The 21307-nt window shown below is 33.8% G+C and overlaps 4 protein-coding genes and 1 non-coding gene across 6 annotated transcripts; 2 read left to right on the top strand and 3 right to left on the bottom strand.

Annotated features, from left to right (window-relative positions):
- Positions 1–6333: 6333 nt before the first annotated feature.
- Positions 6334–7215, bottom strand: LOC18009874. The gene is made up of 2 exons (XM_006391643.2): positions 7117–7215; positions 6334–6936 (listed from the first exon to the last, which is right to left on the bottom strand). The coding sequence occupies exons 1-2, from the start codon at positions 7213–7215 to the stop codon at positions 6334–6336; spliced, it is 702 nt and encodes a 233-aa protein (XP_006391705.2).
- Positions 7216–10781: 3566 nt separating this feature from the next.
- LOC18009775 (BTB/POZ domain-containing protein At1g63850) lies at positions 10782–13174 on the top strand. Its single transcript, XM_006391641.2, has 2 exons — positions 10782–11685; positions 11926–13174. The coding sequence occupies exons 1-2, from the start codon at positions 10969–10971 to the stop codon at positions 12871–12873; spliced, it is 1665 nt and encodes a 554-aa protein (XP_006391703.1). The 5' UTR covers positions 10782–10968; the 3' UTR covers positions 12874–13174.
- A 137-nt stretch (positions 13175–13311) lies between these two features.
- Positions 13312–15219, bottom strand: LOC18009618 (methyltransferase-like protein 23). Of its 2 annotated transcripts, none has more exons than XM_024160327.1 (7): positions 15027–15219; positions 14816–14920; positions 14501–14587; positions 14363–14418; positions 14067–14160; positions 13864–13948; positions 13312–13755 (listed from the first exon to the last, which is right to left on the bottom strand). In XM_024160327.1, the coding sequence occupies exons 1-7, from the start codon at positions 15111–15113 to the stop codon at positions 13742–13744; spliced, it is 528 nt and encodes a 175-aa protein (XP_024016095.1). In that variant the 5' UTR covers positions 15114–15219; the 3' UTR covers positions 13312–13741. The 2 variants fall into 2 exon arrangements, with proteins under 2 accessions (XP_024016095.1, XP_024016091.1); XM_024160323.1 differs by having other exon boundaries at positions 14368–14418.
- Positions 15220–15289: 70 nt separating this feature from the next.
- On the top strand, positions 15290–15397 carry LOC112082441. Its single transcript, XR_002897116.1, has one exon. It is a non-coding gene; the product is annotated as a small nucleolar RNA Z279/snoR105/snoR108 (small nucleolar RNA).
- Positions 15398–15520: 123 nt separating this feature from the next.
- LOC112089878 lies at positions 15521–17291 on the bottom strand. The gene is made up of 3 exons (XM_024160715.1): positions 16655–17291; positions 16216–16331; positions 15521–16120 (listed from the first exon to the last, which is right to left on the bottom strand). The coding sequence occupies exons 2-3, from the start codon at positions 16282–16284 to the stop codon at positions 15521–15523; spliced, it is 669 nt and encodes a 222-aa protein (XP_024016483.1). The 5' UTR covers positions 16285–16331; positions 16655–17291.
- Between the last annotated feature and the right edge of the window lie 4016 nt (positions 17292–21307).

Genomic DNA, 21307 nt, shown 5'->3' with positions numbered 1-21307 from the left:
GTTTGTGATGAAAAGATGGAGGAGGGAGGGATTTATATATAGTTGGTGTGTATGTATATATTAGATGTGATTAGTTAATTAATTAATGCTTTGTTAATTACTTAATTTAATGTCAATAATGTAGCGTGTTTTTCTTAGGTATTTGATTGTTTTGCTTGACGAAGGATATAGCGAGGAATGTGGTGATGATGTTTCTTTAGGTGTGAGGCTAATTGACTTCCTTTAGTTCGTAATTAATTATTTTTAAAATCTTAATTTTATTCTTCTGCATGTCAAATTTTTTTTATATAATTTTGTGATGTACATATGTATATGTCAAAATCTTAATACATATGTATTTTTAAAAACATTAGGTCTAAGTTTCTATTTTAATTATAATTTTATCTTTTAATGCTTTACGGTTAAATTTAATTATCATGTGTTAAATTGACATCTATGTAACTAAAAACGACGTTAAACTAAGTCTCCATGAAAGAGATATGAACATTATATTAGTGTATGTTGTTTCAGTCTGCCGCTTAACACTACGAATTTATGCTTGCTTAATTATAAACAAACTAGCTACTCAGATTCGTGATAAAGTAAAACCTTTTACAGATTATGATATGTTAACATTTAAGCCCCAAAATGATGAAATGTTCAGAAAATAAAATTTGAGAGTATAAATGGTTCTTCATATCCAATATATACTACCTACTTTCTCAAAAAAGAAATAAAAAACCAATATAATACGTTTTGACAATGATCTATTTGTCTAATATGTTTTTACTGAAACATAATGTATTATCTAAATTAAAAATAAATTTTCGCAGTTATGATGTTTGAAAATGTTACAAAATCTCCATATACATATCTATTATATTAAAACAGAAGCATATTTAGTAGTTGCATCCAAACACTCCCAAATTTTTTTTATAATATTTTATTTTATTTTTATATTTAATTTCCAAAAATTAGTTATTAATTCAGATATTTTTAGATTTCCTAAAATCTAAGTTATCTTTAATTTAAATTTCAAATTATTAGAAATTTAATTAAATTTAGTTACAAAAATTTGCATTCAATTTAATTTAAATTCAAAAAAAAACTATAATTAAATTTTATTACGAAAATTTAGATAATAATTTGAATACTTTAAAATTTCTTAAATACAGGAAAGATTTAATTTAAAATTTAAAATTTAAATAATATTTTTATAAAAATGCATAGTAAATAAATATTTTATCGTATTTTATCATAAATAATCAGTCTAAAATATCAAATATTTGAGATTAATAAATATTTATATTATACAATAATATGATCGAGCTAATTAGAGTTATATATATATATATATTTAAGGTCTATGAGATAATTTATTAAAACATGTACGATATTAAGATGCTTTGAAACAATTAAACTAACAGGTTAGCCCATTTATATATATATATATATATATACTTTTTTTTAATAGCACAAATAGTAAAGAAATATCTTATTATATTTTTTCATAATTAATTGGTCCAAATATTCTATATTAGTAAATATTTATAGGGTTATACAATTATAATTATAATCTTATACGGGTTAGTTTTTTTTTTGACATCGTACAGGTTAGTTTGTCAAAACATGTAAGATATCAAAAATGATTTAAGACAACTAAACGGATGGATTAGTTCATAGATATATAGATTGTTTATGTGTAAATCAAAATTCACATAATAACAAAGTTTATAATTAACATTAGATTAATGTATACTTAATTAACGTATACTCTTATTCTACTAATATACAAATTTTACTGTTTAAAATTAAAATATCACAATAATTTTTTGATTTGAAAAAATAAATAACAAAAATAAATTATATCTAAACAAAAAAGATAAATGCAACTTATATTAGAAATAAAAAAAAATAAAATATTCTCGTGCGGACGCACGGGGTTAAAATCTAGTGCATGTTAAGATGGAATGCATATGATTTTGTTAACAAAGCGTGTAACAAATTATGGAATATAACCAAAAAAAACTAGTTGTGGACAAAATAATATCTAAACAGAAAAAAAAAAACTCAAAGAAATCTGATCAAATTGCAAAAATAGAAGAATGGAGCTAATCTTTTGGCGCGTAACTACTGAAATTAGGCTAGTTTTGAATGTTCTTTCTAGAGAATTATTAATGTGTTAATTGTAAATCCGGATGCACGACAAATATTTGAGGTAAAGGAAAATCGTTAGGTTATTTTCATTCCAATTTGTCTACCCCTCTATTGGATTATGCTATAGTGTATATATGCATAATGAAATCTATTGACTTATTATTTTGACCTGAATGAACTCCGTACGTAGAAAAGTCTTTATAGCTCTTCAAGTTCAATTTTGTTTCGTTTCTTCAAATATTCTTCTAGAATACAATAGTAATTAACCAATGAACCAATAATATTTGGGGATCTAATTCTAGAGAGGGAGAGTTATATGGAAATCTGACTAAAATGTAGCCAAAGCAATACTGACCCACCTCACACCCTCTCCATCTGCTCCTCCAGCATTTCACATTTTTACATTTAACACTTTTTTTTCTTGCAGTGTTGCAGTTATATACATTAACATATATTTGTATATATATATATCATATTTCTGTGAAGTATATATATATTATATATATATGTCAGTTTGTTTATGCATTATGTGACTTGGCCGATATTTCATTAGATAAGATTTCCCAGTTAATTGGATTCATGTGTTTAATCCAATAGATTTGTTTGTCAAAATATATAAAATTTGCTTTGGCAAACTTGAAATAGTCACATGGTAAAAGGTGTTAGAGTACAAAAATCGTCAGGCTATTGGTCTCCCACGTACGTTTAAGTAGGTCAAGTTTACCACATTCATGTATAATTGTATATACATAATACATATATATAGAGAGAAAAGGGATTAGGGACTAATTAAATAGTCTCTAATATATTTCACTAACTGTCAGTGTTTGGCGTTATTAGAGGTATATTAACAGATAGGCAGCTAAATCCAGCCAAGATTAATCCCTTTTGTCTGGACAATTAATCTAACAACGAAATCAGTTTAAGAAATTTGAGGAAAAAATAATTAAGATATGAGAGGAGTATTGTATTTTTAATCCATATGAGTAACTTAAATTTAAAGAGCAATGTTCAAACAAGTAGTTTAGCCAGATTTCACCCGTGACAATCACATCTAAACATGTGGATTTAAACATAAATAAAGGTTCAATGATCTCTAGACTCTATTGAGTACTATATATATATATGCCGATTACAAGTTTGATCATTATTTGAATATTCAATATATAATTCATTTGATTAGTGTATTGCTTAAGTACATATTGTCTAAAAAGTAATTTAGACGCTTTTCAACCGTGGCAATTACAGTCGAAAAAGGCAGTTTAAGCGTAAATAAAGATTCAACGGTCTCTAGTGTATGTGATCCATGTGTTTTATCAGTTGATTTACAACTTTGATTATTAGTAGCATGCGAGTTATCAGCTAGTGATCTACTCTTGTAGATAGGATTATGAAAACCTTAACTTTTCGTATGCATGGTTTGTAAACTAATACTAATCAATCGAATTATTGATTCTTAAATCTAAAATAGTGAATCACAATAGAGAGATTACAGTAATTATCTTTGGGTTGAACAAAGAGTATAGATTGCTTTTGTAAAATGTTAAGATATGATATCCATTGTTGTATTGTTTACAAATATAAGTTAATTTAGTATATACATATAATAAAGTACTTGTATAATTGTATTGGTTGTACGGAAATTACTGTAGTGGCAACATGCTTTGCTTTTCTTGTTCTTTGCAGAAATTGAATTATTATAAGAAACAAGTAAAGAGGTACAAGTAAACAAATATTACAAGAATTTTGCTTTAAGTTTAAAAAGCAGGGTTAAACATCTTTAACTTGAAACTTGTCTGCTAATTCAGCGAAAAACTACAAAATTCATTCCAGTTTTGCATGTCAGACATTGTCGTTTGTCAGTAAGCGATCAACTAATCACACTAATTATTTTAAACAACCAGCTAAAACCGTGTTTGTCAATTCAATACAACCCATTCCATATTTTAACCAAACTAAAACTTATTCGATTTGTAGATTATATTCTTTCTATTTCTAGTTTTAGATAGATTGAATACTCCTATATTTTTTACAGTAAAATTGAGCTCTGTGTTTTTATTTTAATCTTTATTGTAATTAATTATTTTCCAAATGTGAACAAGTCACACTATGTTAATGATTGCTGATTGGTCATGTAAACTGACTTGGACCACGTGGCTTTTTCTTCCGGAATGCCTTTTCTTTTTCCTTTTCGTTAGTAAGAAAATGAAAATATAAATTTGCTCACATTTTTCCTTTCTTTTATTGGTCGTCACATCTATACAGATATTTTACCATCCGTATTTGTCAGACCGTACACCTTGCCTATGTGGCACGCAATTTATGTTTGTGAAGGGACACTTTAATACATCTAAATTCTAACATTACTATTTATTTTTCTTTCTAATATCAGAAATTGAAAAAGACAGATTAGAAAAATACAACTGCATAACCAAGTAATATGACAAACACAGTCACCAAATAACAATTTTAAATTTGAAACTGGTTTTTATGTACTAGATTTTATTAACATGATATATATATCTTTTAATCTATCTTAATAATAAATAGTTGAAAAAAGAGAGTTACTAAAATAGTACAAAGACAGCTAATACAAGACCTGAAGCAGCGAATCTATTGTCTCTCCTTCTACCAGGCATACCAACGTGCTTTCCATTCACGTCAATCCTTTGTACTTTTTCCATTCTAATAAATATATTTTTTAAATCATGATGTCTTTTTGTTCAAATTTATATTTTTGTTATAACATAACGTAAATATTATATATATATATATATGCATATATTTAGCTGAAACAGATTTGCATCGAGGCAACTGGATAAAAGTTTATTTTGGATTGAAAAAAAAATATATAGGCTTGATTTTTTTTGGTTATTAAAAGATGCCATTGAAGAAATTTGTGTCGTTTCTCTATTAAAAAAAAATTTGTGTCGTTTATTAAAAGTTTTCTGATGTGAGATGATTTTTTTGTCAACTATCACTATAAGATATTATCTACTACTATACAGTACATATAGTATTTTGTTTTGTTTATAAGATCTTTACATATAGTTGATATAGCTAGACTTTAGTGTAATCGATTATCTTAACTGGCTATGTCTTCGCAAAGTGTCAAATTACTTTTTCATTAAACCATATTTTTATCGCCAACCAAACATGTAAATTTTAAAATATGACCTGACGAAATAATTTTTTAATCTGTAATGTTGGTTGTTAATTTCACCTGTGTCCTTTAGAAAAAGAAAAGCTCCATTTCTTGTCTTTTTCTTCACATTAGTATTTTTTATCGAATAAGATTTTATAGATCACTATCAAAACAGAAATGGTTCAAAATGATAACAGAGCTAACATGGCCAAAAAAACTCGCTGCTATATTAGCTTAGCGGCAAACATTTTAATTAACTAAAATCATGAAGGAGTTCTCTTAGCTCTACCCCATCTGTGCTAATATAACTATATAAGAAGTAAAATGATACCTTGGGAAGCAAAGAACACAATCACTGATGCAACTAGTGCAAATTTAGTCATCGGAAATTCGTCTAAAAACGCAGAGGATGCACCAACTTGCTGATCTTTGGAACAAAACAAAAATGGTAGCTAATACACCCTTTCAATCCGCACAAACAAAGGAGGTATTATATATTTTATTACTCAAACATTTGTAGTATTACATATATATTATTTATGTGGAAGTTCTAATGTTGATACTGTTTATATGTTTGTAGTATGTTGACCAAAAAAAATATGTTTGTAGTATTACATATATAGTATCTTATACATTTATACTGTTTGACCATCACTAGAATCGGCTTGACAAAACTCGATGGGGACAAGTCCTAAGAACTTCATAAACAGAGGAGGACATAAACTCTCATGGTCATGGAAGAAAAACAAGAGCCCTTTTGAAGATACATCAGTTTTTGATCTTCTATTATCAGTTTAAAAACAACGTAGTGGATGAAAACAACTGTTTGGTTTCTTACCTCTGTCAATCCGTCTTTCTCCTAAAAACTGTGCTTTAGTGTAGCAGTGCGTTGTGTAAGAAAGTGAAGCATGGGAGGGTGAGAAAGGCTTGAGAGGCGAACAAAACACATTAGTTTTTTAGAGAACTAAAATGGAAATAAGAACAATTGTTGTGAACGTCAGCAAATGAGTAAAGTAGTCGATAGATAGAAGCAAGAAGAACCTAGTCGTAGCCTAACTTTGTTTTGCTTCTCCTTCTTCTTCTTCTTCTTTCTTTAGAAAAGGCTGAAACATGTCACAAAGAATCTCATGCCTAATCACTTTCTGGGTCCATGCTTCCTCGGTTTCTTTGTCAAAGAGAGACTTCCACAAGTCCCAAATGTTAGACTTTATTGCCTCCCTCACAAACCCATTCGCCTCTGAAACATCCTTGGCACACCTAAACTTCTCCTCTACCTTCTTCAGCGCTTCTTCAATACGAGACGTGAGCTCTCGGCCTTCTACCCAGAGTCCATTTATTTCACGAATAAAACAAAGCTTGTGCAGATCTCTGATTACAGTATCAAAACTCTCCCTGATCATTTCCCATTGGAGAGATCTTTCACCAATCTGATGTACTCCATTCTTCGGTTTGATACTTCTTGAGTAGACAAAATGCATAACACGAAGCAGCCTTTGCCCCACGGGACTATCAGGTTTCAAGTCCCTTTCTACACCTTTCCATAGCTTAAAGCAGAACCGTAACATACAAGAAATGTCATCACACAGCAAGAACATCGATTCAGCCACATAAAGCGAGAGCTCAACTCCTAGTTGCACAACCTCCTCTTTCAGCTCCTACTTTGCAAAATCCCTCCTGTCCCAAAAAATAGAAAAGTCAAAAAACGAAGACGACTTTGTATGTAACTAGGGTACTTACTCTCAAAGGAGCTAAGTAATATCAACTGACCCTAGAATGTAAGGAAATATACCTCTACTACGAGATTTTTTTTTGTTTTGGTTTGGTTTTTGCAGGACGGGTTCTGGGAAGGAGGAGGTGAAACAGGAGGTTGTGCGGCTAGGAGTTGAGCTCTCACTCTCTGTAGCTGAATCTATGTTTCTGCTCTGTGATGACATTCGTACAATGTTGTGGTTCTGTTTTAAGCTTTTGAAATACACAGTACCTCCTTCTGAACCCGTGTCGGAGAGGCTGCTTCGCGTTATACATTATGTCAACTCTAAAGATATCAAACCAAAGAACAGAGTATATCAGGAAGGTGGCAACTCGGCCCAATGGGAATTCATCAAGAGCACTTTCAAGCCCGTGTATTCTCCTTACATTCTAGGGTCAGTTGATATTACTTAGCTCCTTTGAGAGTAAGTACCCTAGTTACATACAAAGTCGTCTTCGTTTTTTGACTTTTCTATTTTTTGGGACAGGAGGGATTTTGCAAAGCAGGAGCTGAAAGAGGAGGTTGTGCAACTAGGAGTTGAGCTCTCGCTGTATGTGGCTGAATCGATGTTCTTGCTGTGTGATGACATTTCTTGTATGTTACGGTTCTGCTTTAAGCTATGGAGAGATGACCTGAAACCTAGTAGTCCCTTGGGGGAACGGCTGCTTCGTGTTATGCATTATGTCTACACAGGACATATCAAACCGAGGAATGGAGTATGTCAGATTGGTGGCAAGTCGGTCCAATGGGAATTGATCAGGACGTCTTTGGAGAATTTCGGTACTGGAATCAGATATCTGCACGAGCTTATCACGATTCTTACTGTAGGAGGCTTCTTAGATGGCCGAGAGTTCACGACTCATATTGAAGACGCGCTGAAGAAGGTAGAGGAGAAGTTGAGGTGTGCCAAGGATGTTTCAGAGGCGAATGGGTTTGCGAGGGAAGCCATGAAGTCTAACATTTGGGACTTGTGGAAGTCTCTCTTTGACACAAAAACCGAGCAAGGATGGACTCAGAAAGTGATGAGAGATGAGATTCTTTATAAAATGTTTCCGGCTTTTCTGAAAGAAGAAGTAGAAGAAGAAAACAAAGCAAGATTAGGCTACTACTAGTTTCTTCTTGCTTCTATTTATAGGATCAGAGTTTCTTTTTAAATTATGTTATGGAGTTTCCCATTTTGCTGACTATTCAGAACAATTGTTATTTCGTTTCCTTTGTTGTCTTAATCAAGAAAGTCTGTGGTTGGTGTTGTTCTACATTAATTTTTGGTAATAGCTGTATATTATTACTTTTGTCTTTGCTTTTGTGTATGTAGAAAGTTTGAATCATCAGTCCAATACTAGATTGTTCATTCACATTATCCAAACGTGTTGGATTATTTGATTGATCAAATTAGTGATATAGTAACAGTTATATTAATAATTCAAGTGATTGATCAATCTATTACGGTTAGAACTCTTTGCTCTGAAAACACAACCGGGAAGCCCGAGATCACCGTCCCGTTCACTATCAACGTAAAGCATATACGTCAGGGAAACAATCCTGTATTTGATTAAGCTCGTTGATAACTTACTATATCAGGACCAATAACAAATGGCTCCCAAATCTGTGCAAGAACTTTTTTTTGTCCAATCCAAGCTGAATATATCCACAACGATAGACGATAACGATATAAAGTAATCGTTAAAAATAATCACAGAAAGTATATAATATTGTACAAACATTTTATATAGTATAAAAATGTAATTTTAAAAAAAAAAATCACAAGATTCAGACAACCACACTAAAAAATCTCGGGTTTATGGATCAGAATTAAGTCTGATTCTGGTTTTTAACTCAAAAACCGACCGGTTTCCACCTTCTCCTCCAAGAAGTTTCTTACACGTCCAACACCAAGAAGTTATCGTAGCATATTTTAAACGCCTATCAACTTAACAAAAAAAATATACTTAGGCACTAAGCGAGTTGTAGGTAATGTCTTAACTTCTTTTTCTTACTTATCTTATCGTAATCATCATCCTCTCCATCAGCGTTTTCTCCTTCTTCATCCCTTTCCTCTCTTTGCTTGTAACTCTTTAACTTCTGCAAAAACACTTAAAGAGATTAGAATACTGTTGAAATACTGTTGTACACTGTTGTCTTTTTGAAACTCGGACCTAAGCAGCAGGTTGAGCAACCGGCTGAGCAAGAGGCTGAATAACAAGTTGAGCAACAAGCTGAGTAGTGGTATGAGCATTCGCCTGATTAGCAGCATTAGCACTATCAACAAACATGAACTTGAGCACCATGAGCTGAAGAATGAGCAAACCAAGTCTGAGGAATGTTATGAAACTCAAAAGCAGATCAAGAAAAATGTTAAATAAATTTAACATTATTGTTAGTGTTGTGTTTGATCCAATATTGTTCAAAATTTGTACACCATCATTTTTGAGTTTTACTCTTTAAGACATGAAACTGCAAAACTCGTTGACCCTTGCAATCTAAGAAACAGAAGTGGTGATCAACAAGGATCTTAAGAAGTTATGAAATTGCAATTGATGTTGATTGAAGCTGACTAAAAATAAAAATGATTTTGAGCTTTGTACCAGATATATCAGACCTGTTTATTGATAAGTAGGTCTGATTTCTAAACTAATATAAACGATGAATTAAAAATCTTAAAAACATTAGTCGGAGAATTCTATAACGTTCAAAAGATTTATATTTTTCAATCGTCTATATCAGAAACTTAGAAAATACTAAACGTACTCTCATGCAAATTATATTGTCATTATCAATATGTTTTGTGGTCATATGAATAGAGTCGAATCAAGAAGATACAACACAAAGGTATAACTAACTTCTGTTAGTGTCAATTCAAATTGTTTGTCATTCTAATGCCGATAATTGGAACTCAAATTATTGACTCAAGAAAATGAAGATGTTATATGCATACATCCACAATTATATTCAAAATTTATGAAATTATTTGCCAAATGATTTACTATTGATTACATGGTTATCATAGGTAGTAAAATGTCACACCAGAGTACTATGATTGAACGACATATTTACAAACATTTTTCAGAAAAACAATAAGATAAGTTAAATGATTAAATGATCATCTATCCTTATATTGTTATTACATCCTTCTTTGGTTTATACATTGATAGTTAATGATCAAAAACTTTTCAAGTCAAGTTATATCCAATCATTATCAATCATATAATATGATTAAATCTAACAAAAAAATCGTCATCACAGTGTCGTGCCCCATTAGTCATTTGGCCCATGCTACAAACAAAATTCGTTGAAAAATTTACTCGCTTCTCGACAAGCAAAACAGTTTACTTTGTTGCCTTTCCAAATATATAATATATTTTTATCGACAAGTTACATCCTTTTTTTCGACCAAAAAAAAGTTACATCCTTTTTCTTTTATAAGAAAGTACTAATAAATTGAGAGAACAGTAATAAACAAGAACATTAAATATTTAGATATTAATGGAGGAATGATTAATTCGAGAAACAGCAAGCATCTTTGTTAGTATCAAAGCTCAATAATATCCACAGCGATAACGATAAAAACCCATGGATAAAAAAATCACAGAAAGTATAATAGAAACATTTTTATATAAGGAGTATAAAAAACGTAAAAAAAAACATATAAAAAAATCTGCACTAAATTCTAAACGTAGCGCATTTATCATTTCTGGCGCTGCCATGGCATCAATTACAATCACAAGATTCAAACAACGACACCTCAAAATCTCGGGTTTACGGGTCAAGGTTAAGTCCGTTAATTCCGGGTTTTAACCGAAAACCCGACCGGTTTTCACCTTCTCCTCTACGGTTATGCTACTTCTGCAGTGATATCATCATCACCAGTCTCTCTAGTTAAAACCCGACCCGTTTCCAGGTTTTGGATCCAAAACCGGCGACGAGGATAGCTCCGGTCATGGACTTCTCTACAGCGACGACGACGACTACTTCTACGTCTACGGCGACGAACGGTTTCAGTTCGCCGCGTGACTCTTCTTTCCCTTCGAGCTTCACTAAGTTTAACTCCGCTTTAACGGCGGGTCTTCTGAATCCGATGTCTCCTCCTCCGCCTCCGGCGATGCTCGACAAGACGCGGTCAAGTCCGACGCTATTCGAGATGATGGCTAGTGAAGCTGATACCATAGGGAGAGTTCCGGTTCAGATCCAGAACGGCGTGCTTCCGTCTTCGAATTCGTCGTCGTCGTCTTCTTCGGCGGCGGCTTTGGCTGCGAGGACGGCGAATGGGAATCATCTCGTCATTTCCGCTCAGGATAAGCAGGCGCTTGCAATGCAGCGGATTTCGGATCTTCTGTTGATTCGGAGCCCCGGGAATCAGTTTAACGACCCGACTTCGAGTGACGTCAAGCTTACTCTGAGCTCTAAGGACGGGATTAGCATCACGATGTGCGTGCACAGGCAGATTCTTGTAGCTCACAGTAGGTTTTTCGCTATGAAATTGTCGGATCGATGGTCGAAGCAGCAGCTGCCGCCTTCGTCTTCTCCGTACATTGTCGAGATCTCAGATTGTGATGACGTTGAGGTGTATATCGAGACGCTGATGCTAATGTACTCTAGGGATCCAAGGAAGAAGATGATGAGACAGGACGTGTCTAGAGTTCTTGGTATTTTGAAGGTATTGTGAGAAACATACAAAGTTTCCATTTTTTGAGCTGATTTATTTGTTTTGGTATACGAAGATTTGAGCTTTATTAGAAAAACTCGATTTTGAATGATCACTCACTGTTTCTGGAATGATTGAATCCTTTTGCAATATTTTCAATTACATTGTCTGTTTTGAATTTAAGAATTGAATAGTTCATCAGAAGTGAAAACTGCAAGCTGACGCTCAAATCTTCTGTTGTTGTTCTCTCAGGTTTCAGCAGCAATTGGATTTGATGCAGGTGTACTGTCATGTCTGGAGTACTTGGAAGCAGCACCATGGTCTGAGGATGAAGAATACAGGATTGCTTCATTGTTGTCTGAGCTACACCTTGAAAACGTTGGGGCAACAGAGGTTCTGAGAAGGGTTTCTGTAGAAGCTAGCAGTGGTAACAGTACAAGTAATGGTGGCAGCAACGATGAGGTGCTTCTAAATCTTTTGCATATAGTTCTTGAGGGCAAAGACGAGAAAGCGAGGCGTGACATGAAAACCCTTGTTTCCAAAATGCTTAGAGAGAACTCGTCTGGAAATGATCTTAGGAAAGAGTCGTTGTACTTGGCTTGTGACGGGTGTTTGCATAAGCTTAAGCGGCAGTTTCTACAAGCAGCAGAGTCTGATTTGGAGAATGTAGATCAGATAGCAAGACAAGCGGATAATCTGCATTGGATTTTGGACATTTTGATAGATAGACAGATCGCAGAGGATTTTCTGGTGATGTGGGCTTCTCTTTCTGAGCTATCACAGGTGCATGCTAAGGTTCCCGTGGTTCACAGGTTTGAGATTAGTAGAGTAACAGCAAGGATCTTTGTTGGTATTGGAAAGGGGCAAATTCTGACACCAAAGGAAGTGAGGTGTTTGTTGCTGAGGAACTGGTTGACACCTTTCTATGATGATTTTGCGTGGATGAAGAGAGCGTCAAAAGGGCTTGATCGGTATCTAATCGAGGATGGTTTAAGCAGTACCATTCTCACTCTACCTCTTGCCTGGCAACAAGAGTTCTTCCTAGCTTGGTTTGATCGGTTCCTGAATTCGAATGAAGACTGTCCCAATATGCAGAGAGGCTTTGAAGTTTGGTGGAGACGGGCGTTCTGGAGAAGGAAAGAACAGAGTCAAGAGCCTGCTCGGCTAAGAATCATAGCTTCAGCCACTGAAAACGCTTGAGAGATCATTCAGGTTTGCTTAACCACTGTGTTTGCTTTCTGGCAAGAGGATCACACGATGAGGAGGAAGATGAATGTAAACCGAAAAGAGAAGGTAATGTGAGATCTTGGACTCGAGATTGGCAATGATGATTGGAGTTATGTAAGCTTTATCGGATTTTAATACCTCGATCTTGGTTAGAATTAGTTTGATACAGGTTTTGCATGAACTTGATCGTTGGAAGTAGTTTTCATTTTGATGAGACGGAGCTCGTTTTGTACATCTCTCTGAACCCATTTTAATCTCCAATTTCTCTACTTTTGGTACGGTTTTGATTCTGATTCTCATCCGGTCGGTTTAGCACGCCATATAAGTTTTTTGGTCTTCGTGCCATAACCAAAGATGCATGAAGTGCAGACACGGTTAATAATCTTTTGAGATTGTAATATAGGTAGATGATTGTCAACCGATTCATGATTCAGTCAATATACATAGTCACCAACAACAATCACTTGAGCAAGCTCATAACAAAAAAAATAATCCAAAAACAAACAATCTAATGAATGAGTTTCAAACTTGAACGTTACAAACATCATCAAGTATTGGATCACCTGACTAGTGAAGGGCCTGAAGGCATATGTTGTCCTTAATATGTTGTCCTTAATAAGTTATCTTACAACGAATTAAATGTTAATACCTTTCACCTCTGGCTATTTCTTTTCCACTCAGCTGGCTGTTCCAGTCTTAAGCTGCTAACTTTCAGAACTCAATACGATCTCAACCAATTGAATGTTGCCACTGAGTACAGATGCCTTACGAGATGGCAAGAATGAGAAGCCATCCAGAAGTTTAACGCACTTTAGACCCCATTTCACCATCAGGAACTCGATTAGATGATGCCCACTGCAAAAATCAGTTCTGGAAATATGAAATACCGGAAAATTCCGCCATCCTAATCTTCTGCAGATATGTTAGATGACCAAGAGAAATGAGAGAACAAGAGTTGTGTACCTCCTGTTATGATATGTAGTGATAAAAACAGCACCAGGAGAACTTTGAAGCAGAAACGAGACGGTGGCAAAGAGATCATCAAACGCTATACAAAACCAAGGTTCGAATTCACATTTCAACTCATGGTAAGAATAAACTAGGATAAGTCCGGACTCTACAGTGCAAAAATAGAATGCCAAGACAAAGAAAACAGATGAACTAACCACTTGAATCATATAAAACATCAGCCCCAAGTATAAAGTTAGGCCGCAAGTCAAATATGGATGCATCCCACACTCCCCAAGTGAGACCCAGTACCTGCAATAGACAACCACAAGTAACTTATAGTAGGAAACTTTCCGGAGTGAGCTAAAGGGCTCATGTAAATGGTAATCCAAACCCAACAAACACCATGCAACAAATATATTGCAGACACAAACACATAAATGCAACAAATGATGATCCGAGTAACTGATAATTTAGCGGGTGTTGAAATTGAGAAATGTGAAAAATGGTATACATTACATTACAGCTCAGCTTGTTCAGCTCACAAACTCTTCTCATATTCTCCAAAACCTGTTCATGTATGGTCAAAATAACCAGTGAACTCATAAAACCTGAGCCAAATGAAAAAAAGCTTATCAACATATTCTCATACCTCTGGTTTACTTGAATCATCAGTAAGGGTGACATTAGCCCCAACCTTTGCAGCTACTAAACCAGGCAAGGAAGTGCCAGCTCCTAGCTGCAAATTACATCAACACAGGTCTAAGAAAAAAAGCATTAAGTCAAAAACATTTTTAAGATCTACCCAAAAGACAATCAACCTGATTCATTAGCTCAAACACAGAACACAATCATACATATCCCAGTTCTGTAATCAGTAAAATTACACATTTTTCGCAATCTTTGTTCAAGATTTGAATTGAGCCGCTATGATCAAAATCAAGAGCAAGCAGGACTCATTGCTTACCTCGAGAATCGCAGACTCACGAAATCGAGATCTCTGTTGCCAGACATACTCAGCGAGGATAACGCTACATGGCCAAACAAACAAACCGTACTCTTCCTTCATATTCTACACACATTAAAAAAAAAAAAATCACAAACGAACGATGAAAACGAAACCCGAAAGAAGAAGCTCGATTAGGAATCGCCATTGTTCACTAGTGAGAGCTTAATACCTCAATAATAGAGATAGAAATGGAAGTTTCCGAATCTTCATCACCATTAAAGTCATGCTGAGAAATCGTCGTCGTTGTAGCAGTCATACTCGGAATTTGAAAATTTCTCCGGCAAGAGAGAGCTAATTAGGGTTGTTTTAGTTAGCGAAGAAGAAAATGAAAGTGTCCCACATCGGTTAAGTAGTTGGGTGAAGTGATTAGTTGGCTATAAAATGATTAGAGTTGGTTTTGATTTTAAATATGATCCTTCAGGCAAGTTAAAGAGGAAATGAGGAGTGGTTAATTACTCGCTTATTTAAATATGCGAGAAGAGCGTTTCGCTCAGCCTGTTACGACAACTGAGCGCTCTCCTTCTTTTACAATCTGATCCCTCTTCTGAGTTATAACTTTTTCAAAAGTAAAAGGTTTTTTTTTTTCACCCAATTGTAAATTTTTTCAAAACTGGTATTTTTTTTTTTTTTTATCGTCAATTTATCATATAACATTAATAACGGTTACAACTGCCATGATACAATATAGTTTGAGTTTTGCTCCCTAGCTAATTTTGCTATACAATCTGCTTCAGCTACCATACTTCTTTTTACATGCATAAAAGTTAATTTACATCTATCAACAGATAAAGCAGCAATGTCTTTAACATAAGTAGCTATCAATGAGTTAATCCATCTTGTAGCTGCCTTTTGATGTCCGGCAATCTTCTGAAGATCATCAAATAACACTTTACAATCTCCGATCATAAGGACATCATGATAGCCAAGCTTACGAAGTTCCCTCACAGCCATTAGTAAGGCAATTGCTTCTGCTTCTAAGGGAGTAGATGTAGGATCAATGGACGCTTTACCTTGAACTATACATCGACCAGAAGGGTTAAATAATAACCATCCTATTCCTGCTGGATTATCCGACGACGTCCATGAGGCATCAACCATACAACAATCAACCATACAACAATGCTTATGGAAAGATCTACAAATATCAAACACATTTCTATAAGCATTATTGCTTTCTGGTAAACAAGGTGCAGAAGGAGTATCTTCAAACCAGATTTTGGAATCCTCCCATAATCTCTTATCAATGAGAGCTTTATTTATAACCTGCGGAATGAAGTTTTGTATGTTCTTAAATACCAGAGTATTGCGCATTTTCCATATCCGCCATCCAATAAATGCAAAGAGAGTATCTGCATTACCTTGTATCCCTGCTCGACTAATGAGAGCTGAGAGGTTTTGCAGTAAATTGCTGGACCGAAAATCATCATTTGAAGGAGTATGAAAGGGCGCTAGATCCCAAATTTCCTTGGATATTCTGCATTGGAAAAATAAGTGATTTAACGTTTCATCAGCTTCACCGCATAAGGAACATTGCGGATCAATTCGACACCCTCTTCTTATTAAAGCATTTGCTACAGGAAGACTATTATGTGCTACTCTCCACTAGAAGAGTTTTAATTTAGGTGGAATCTTTAACTTCCAAATGGATTTGAAAAGCATCCGTGATGAATGATCCATGCCATTATTTGGATTTACAGAGTCCGTATCATCAGTCAAGAGATTCCTTTGCACATAATAGCCTGATTTAACAGTGTACTCTCCATTAGCAGAAAAAATCCAGGCCAAATGGTCACTTACATTGGTTATACTAGGCCGAATATATTTGATTTGTGGGATATCCTCAGGCCTAATATTTTGCTGCAGCTTTTGGTGGTCCCAATCTCTTGTACCTGGAGCAATTAAATCGTGAACTACTAAGAAGGGATTAGCGTGTGTACCTGGTCCATTTGCTGGTCGAGGAGGCTGAGTTGGAAGCCAATTATCAGACCAAACATTGATTTTTTTTCCATCTCCAACTCTCAAACAAGTTCCTCTTTTAAGTAGCTCTTGAGTTTGTATGATACTTCTCCAGGCATTACTTGAATATTGGTTACTCCGAGCCTGTAGAAAAGATGATTTGTAAAAATACTTTGCTTTATATACCTGCGCCAGCAAGGTATTTGGAGAAGACATAATTCTCCATCCTTGTTTTGCGAGAAGTGCTTTGTTAAAATCTTTAAGATCTCTAATTCCAAGGCCTCTTTGCTCTTTAGTCGCTGTTATCTTGCTCCATGCTATCCAGGGAATTTTTTTCTTATTAGGATCTGAAGACCACCAGAATCTGCTAATAGCAGAAGTTAAATTTTTGATAATCCTCATGGGCAGCATAAAACAAGACATTGTATAAGTAGGAAGTGCTGTAGCGACTGCTTTAATAAGGACTTCTTTACCAGCCTGTGAAAGAAATTTTGTATACCAATTCTCTAGTTTGTGCTGCATCCTTTGAGCAAGGTATGAAAAAGAGTCAAATCTGTTACGCCCTATCTGCTCTGGTAATCCCAGATACCTACCAAGACCTCCTATTCTTTGAATATTCATAAGATGCATAATAAAGATTGAATTAAATTGGAAGTACCTTTACTAAATGTGATGGCCAATTTTTGATAATTTATCTCTTGACCTGAAGCTTGCTGGTCGGTTTTTAGAATGCTTAGCAAAGCCTGACACTCATTCACTGTGGCTTTACAAAATAGAAGAGAATCATCAGCAAATAAGAGATGGGTAATAGAAGGTCCACTACGAGAAGCCTTAAAGCCATGTATCTGTTTTTTAGCAGCCCAAGTATTAATTAATCTAGATAGCCCTTCAGTGCATATCAGGTAAAGAGGGAGAAATGGGATCACCTTGGCGTATTCCACGGTGAGGGAGAATAGTTTTCGTAGGACAGCCATTGATAAGAACTGAATACGTAACCGTAGTTACACATTTCATAATCCAGCTTCTCCATAGATCGCTGAATCCCATCTGTTTCATTACCAAATCAAGAAAAGACCATTCAACTTTATCAAATGCCTTGGAGATATCCAGTTTAACAGCCATGAACTTATTGGTTAATTTCTTTGTATGCAAAGAATGTAAAAGTTCATGAGCTATAAGAACATTATCTGTTATGAGTCTTCCTGGTATGAAAGCCGATTGATTCTCTGATATGATCTGAGATAACCAAGGTTTAAGCCTTTCTGCTAGTATTTTCGAGATGATTTTGTAGGCAACGTTGGTGAGACTAATCGGCCTGTAATCTTTCATTGTAGAAGGTGACTCAATTTTAGGGATTAAACAAATGTGTGTGTGATTCATATCTGACTCTAGATAACCTTGCTCAAAGAAAAGCTTCACATAGTTTATAACTCCTGATTTAATTATATTCCAATGATATCTAAAGAAACCTGCATTTAGTCCATCAGGGCCTGAAGACTTTTCTGGGTTGATGGAGAAGACTGCTCTTTTAATCTCTTCTTCTGCAACAGGTTTAGTAAGCTCTTGGTTAATCTCATCAGTAATAGTGGTAGGGATACCATTTAAAAGCTCAGGAGCAACATAGCAAGAATTGGATGTAAAGAGTTGTTGGAAATACTTAACTGCTGCAGCATGAATTGTTTTTTGCTCGGTAAACTGATTTCCAGCCTCATCTGCTAAGGAAACAATTCTGTTGTAGCTTCTTCTTTGCTTGGTTTTGGCATGATAGAATTTTGTGTTTCTATCCCCTGCTTGAAGCCTTTGTATTCTGCTCTTTGTTTTCCAATATTCTTCTTCCAACCTATATTCAAGATGAAGCTTAGATTTTAAGGCACCAATATAAGAGTAATCAAGTATCGGGGAATCATAAGCCTCATGTAATTTTTGTTTGAGCTCATAAATAATTTTTTGAGAGTTTTGGTTATTTTGGTGTTTCCAATCAGCTAATGCACTCTTGCAGATACGAAGAGCTTTAGTAAACCTGTGAGCCGATATATGACATCCTTGACGGTTCCATGTTTCTTGAACAACTCGGTGAACCGCTGCATTGTTACGCCATCTATTATCATATTAAAAAAACCCACAATGCTTCCATTTACCTGGATCAGTATGAAGTAGTAGGGGTCGGTGATCAGATCCGATCCAAGGTAACAGTTGAATATAAGCTTTGGGAAACATGTCAGACCATTCACAATTTGCCAAAGCTCTATCAATTTTGGACTTGATAGAGTAATTACGTCTGTTACCTGTCCACTCCGGTATTTATTTTCATCTTTAGTTGGTTCGTTTTAATTTACATTTTTAGCTGGTTGGTTTTTATTTTCAATTAAATTTAGTAAGAGAATATTACTTGGGAGAGATACTTTTTCAAAGTTATATGTCCAAAAAAGATAATTTTTGAAAATTGGACACTTATTTTACTTTGCTCCAATTTTTTGATTTTTTTTTTGCCATTCATTTCCTTTTACCTTCTAATTTTTTTTGAAAAAAATATTAAAAGATACGGGATCCACTTAACTTTATTATTTATCAACTTCCACACACTAAATCATACGGAACCCACCTTAACTCATTTGATTCTACACACTAAATCGCACAGAACCCACATATATATATATGCAACCATATAAATACACATGTAAATATGCATATATATATATTTATATAATTACATCCATCTATACTATATGCACGTAAATATGCATATATATCTATATAGTTGTGTCTATATGTATGCAACTATATGGATACACGTGTAAATATACATGTGCATCTATATAGTTACATCCATCTATACTCTATGTACGTAGATATGCATATATATATATATATAATTGCATCGATATCTATATATTTGTGTCCACATGTACACTACTATATAGATATGTATATGTATGTATATATATATATATATCTATATAATTGCATAGATATCCATATACTTGTGTCCACGTGTACGCTACTATATGGATTTATTATTAAACGATAAAATAATTTAGATTAAAAAATATAAAATGGATATCAAAGTATTAAGAAAAAAATATAATTTATAGTGTCAAAATAATTATTCGATTATTTTAAATAATAGATAAATAACAACAAACAATTATGGGGATGTGTGATATTAATATAATATTAAATAAATAAAAAATATAGATAAGTAATTGTGTTTTAATGAAATATGTTTTTAGTCATTTTTAATGCTTAAATAGTAGAAAAATATTTTTTTGGTAATACAAACACAAAAGTACTTGTTTTGGACATTATAAACTCAAAAGTGACTCACATGGTAACACATTCGTTTAGTAATGCTACTATTGATTTTTGAAAATTTTGAAATACAAACTGGTCATTCCTTCTTTTTTTATTACAAATCCTATTTTAGAAGTTTGGGTTGATTGTTATATATTTGGGATTTTTGGTTCTAACAATATTAACTGAAACAAGTTTGAGTTGGCATAGTTTATGTGATGATTTTTTTCGGGTTAAGATTTGGGTTTGCTGTCTTTTCGTAAGAAAAAGCTGATGCTAAACTATGGATTGAAAAATAAAAAAATAAAAGTTTTGAGCTATCTTAACTGAAATAAAAGTTTACTCTATGAAACTCTGGTCTTGGACGTTGAACAAATCAGGACCACCGCAAGTAAGAGCCAGCCCCGGTCTAATAAATTTTTAAGCTCCTAGACAAAAAAAAAAATTTTGGCCCTCTTAATTGATTTTATACACAAAAAATTTAAATTTTATTTATATAAAATTTTATTTTTTGGGCCTTTATATAAATATTTTTTTTTCGAAAAAACCTTAAATTCTACTAACTATTGTATTATCTGAAGAATTAAGTATATCTAGACAAAATTATAGCAAACAACAGTATTGCAAGAGTATAATTTTGTCTAGATATACTTAGTTCTTCTGAGATGGATCTAGTAAATTTTCATGTTATTTTTTCGGTTTTTTAACAATGCAAACAACAGTATTACAAGAGTATGATATATGCGATTAGATTTTGTTTCAATTTTTTTAACCTACTTTTAAGGGTATTGCAACTCTTGATTTAGGTAAATTTTTTTTCCAGACTCATGTTGCCCATGATATATATGTTGATTGTATCCATGGAATGAACTTTCATTCGGTAGTCAATGTATAGCAATAGCAATTTTTGTACAGTTCATGAAACTGTGCCTCACAAATTTCTTTCTTTTGACCAACTAGACCTTAACTTCAATAGTTTCAACGGTATGGAGTTTTCACTGTTTAATGTTGATAAATCTGATTTTTAAGAGGATTATGATAGTAAGAGATTTTTTTTTAGGCTCATGTGGCCCATGATATACATGTTGATTGTATCCATAGCATGAACATTTCTCTGGTAGTCAATGTACAGTAACTCAGTAAGAACAATTTTTGTACAGTTCAAGAAATTGTGCCTCACAAATTTGTTTATTTGGAGCAGTT

This window comes from Eutrema salsugineum, unplaced genomic scaffold (assembly GCF_000478725.1).
Source record: "Eutrema salsugineum unplaced genomic scaffold, Eutsalg1_0 scaffold_8, whole genome shotgun sequence".
NCBI lineage: Eukaryota > Viridiplantae > Streptophyta > Magnoliopsida > Brassicales > Brassicaceae > Eutrema > Eutrema salsugineum.
Note: the sequence above shows the minus strand (reverse complement) of the source record. Positions and strands in the feature narration are given on the sequence as shown.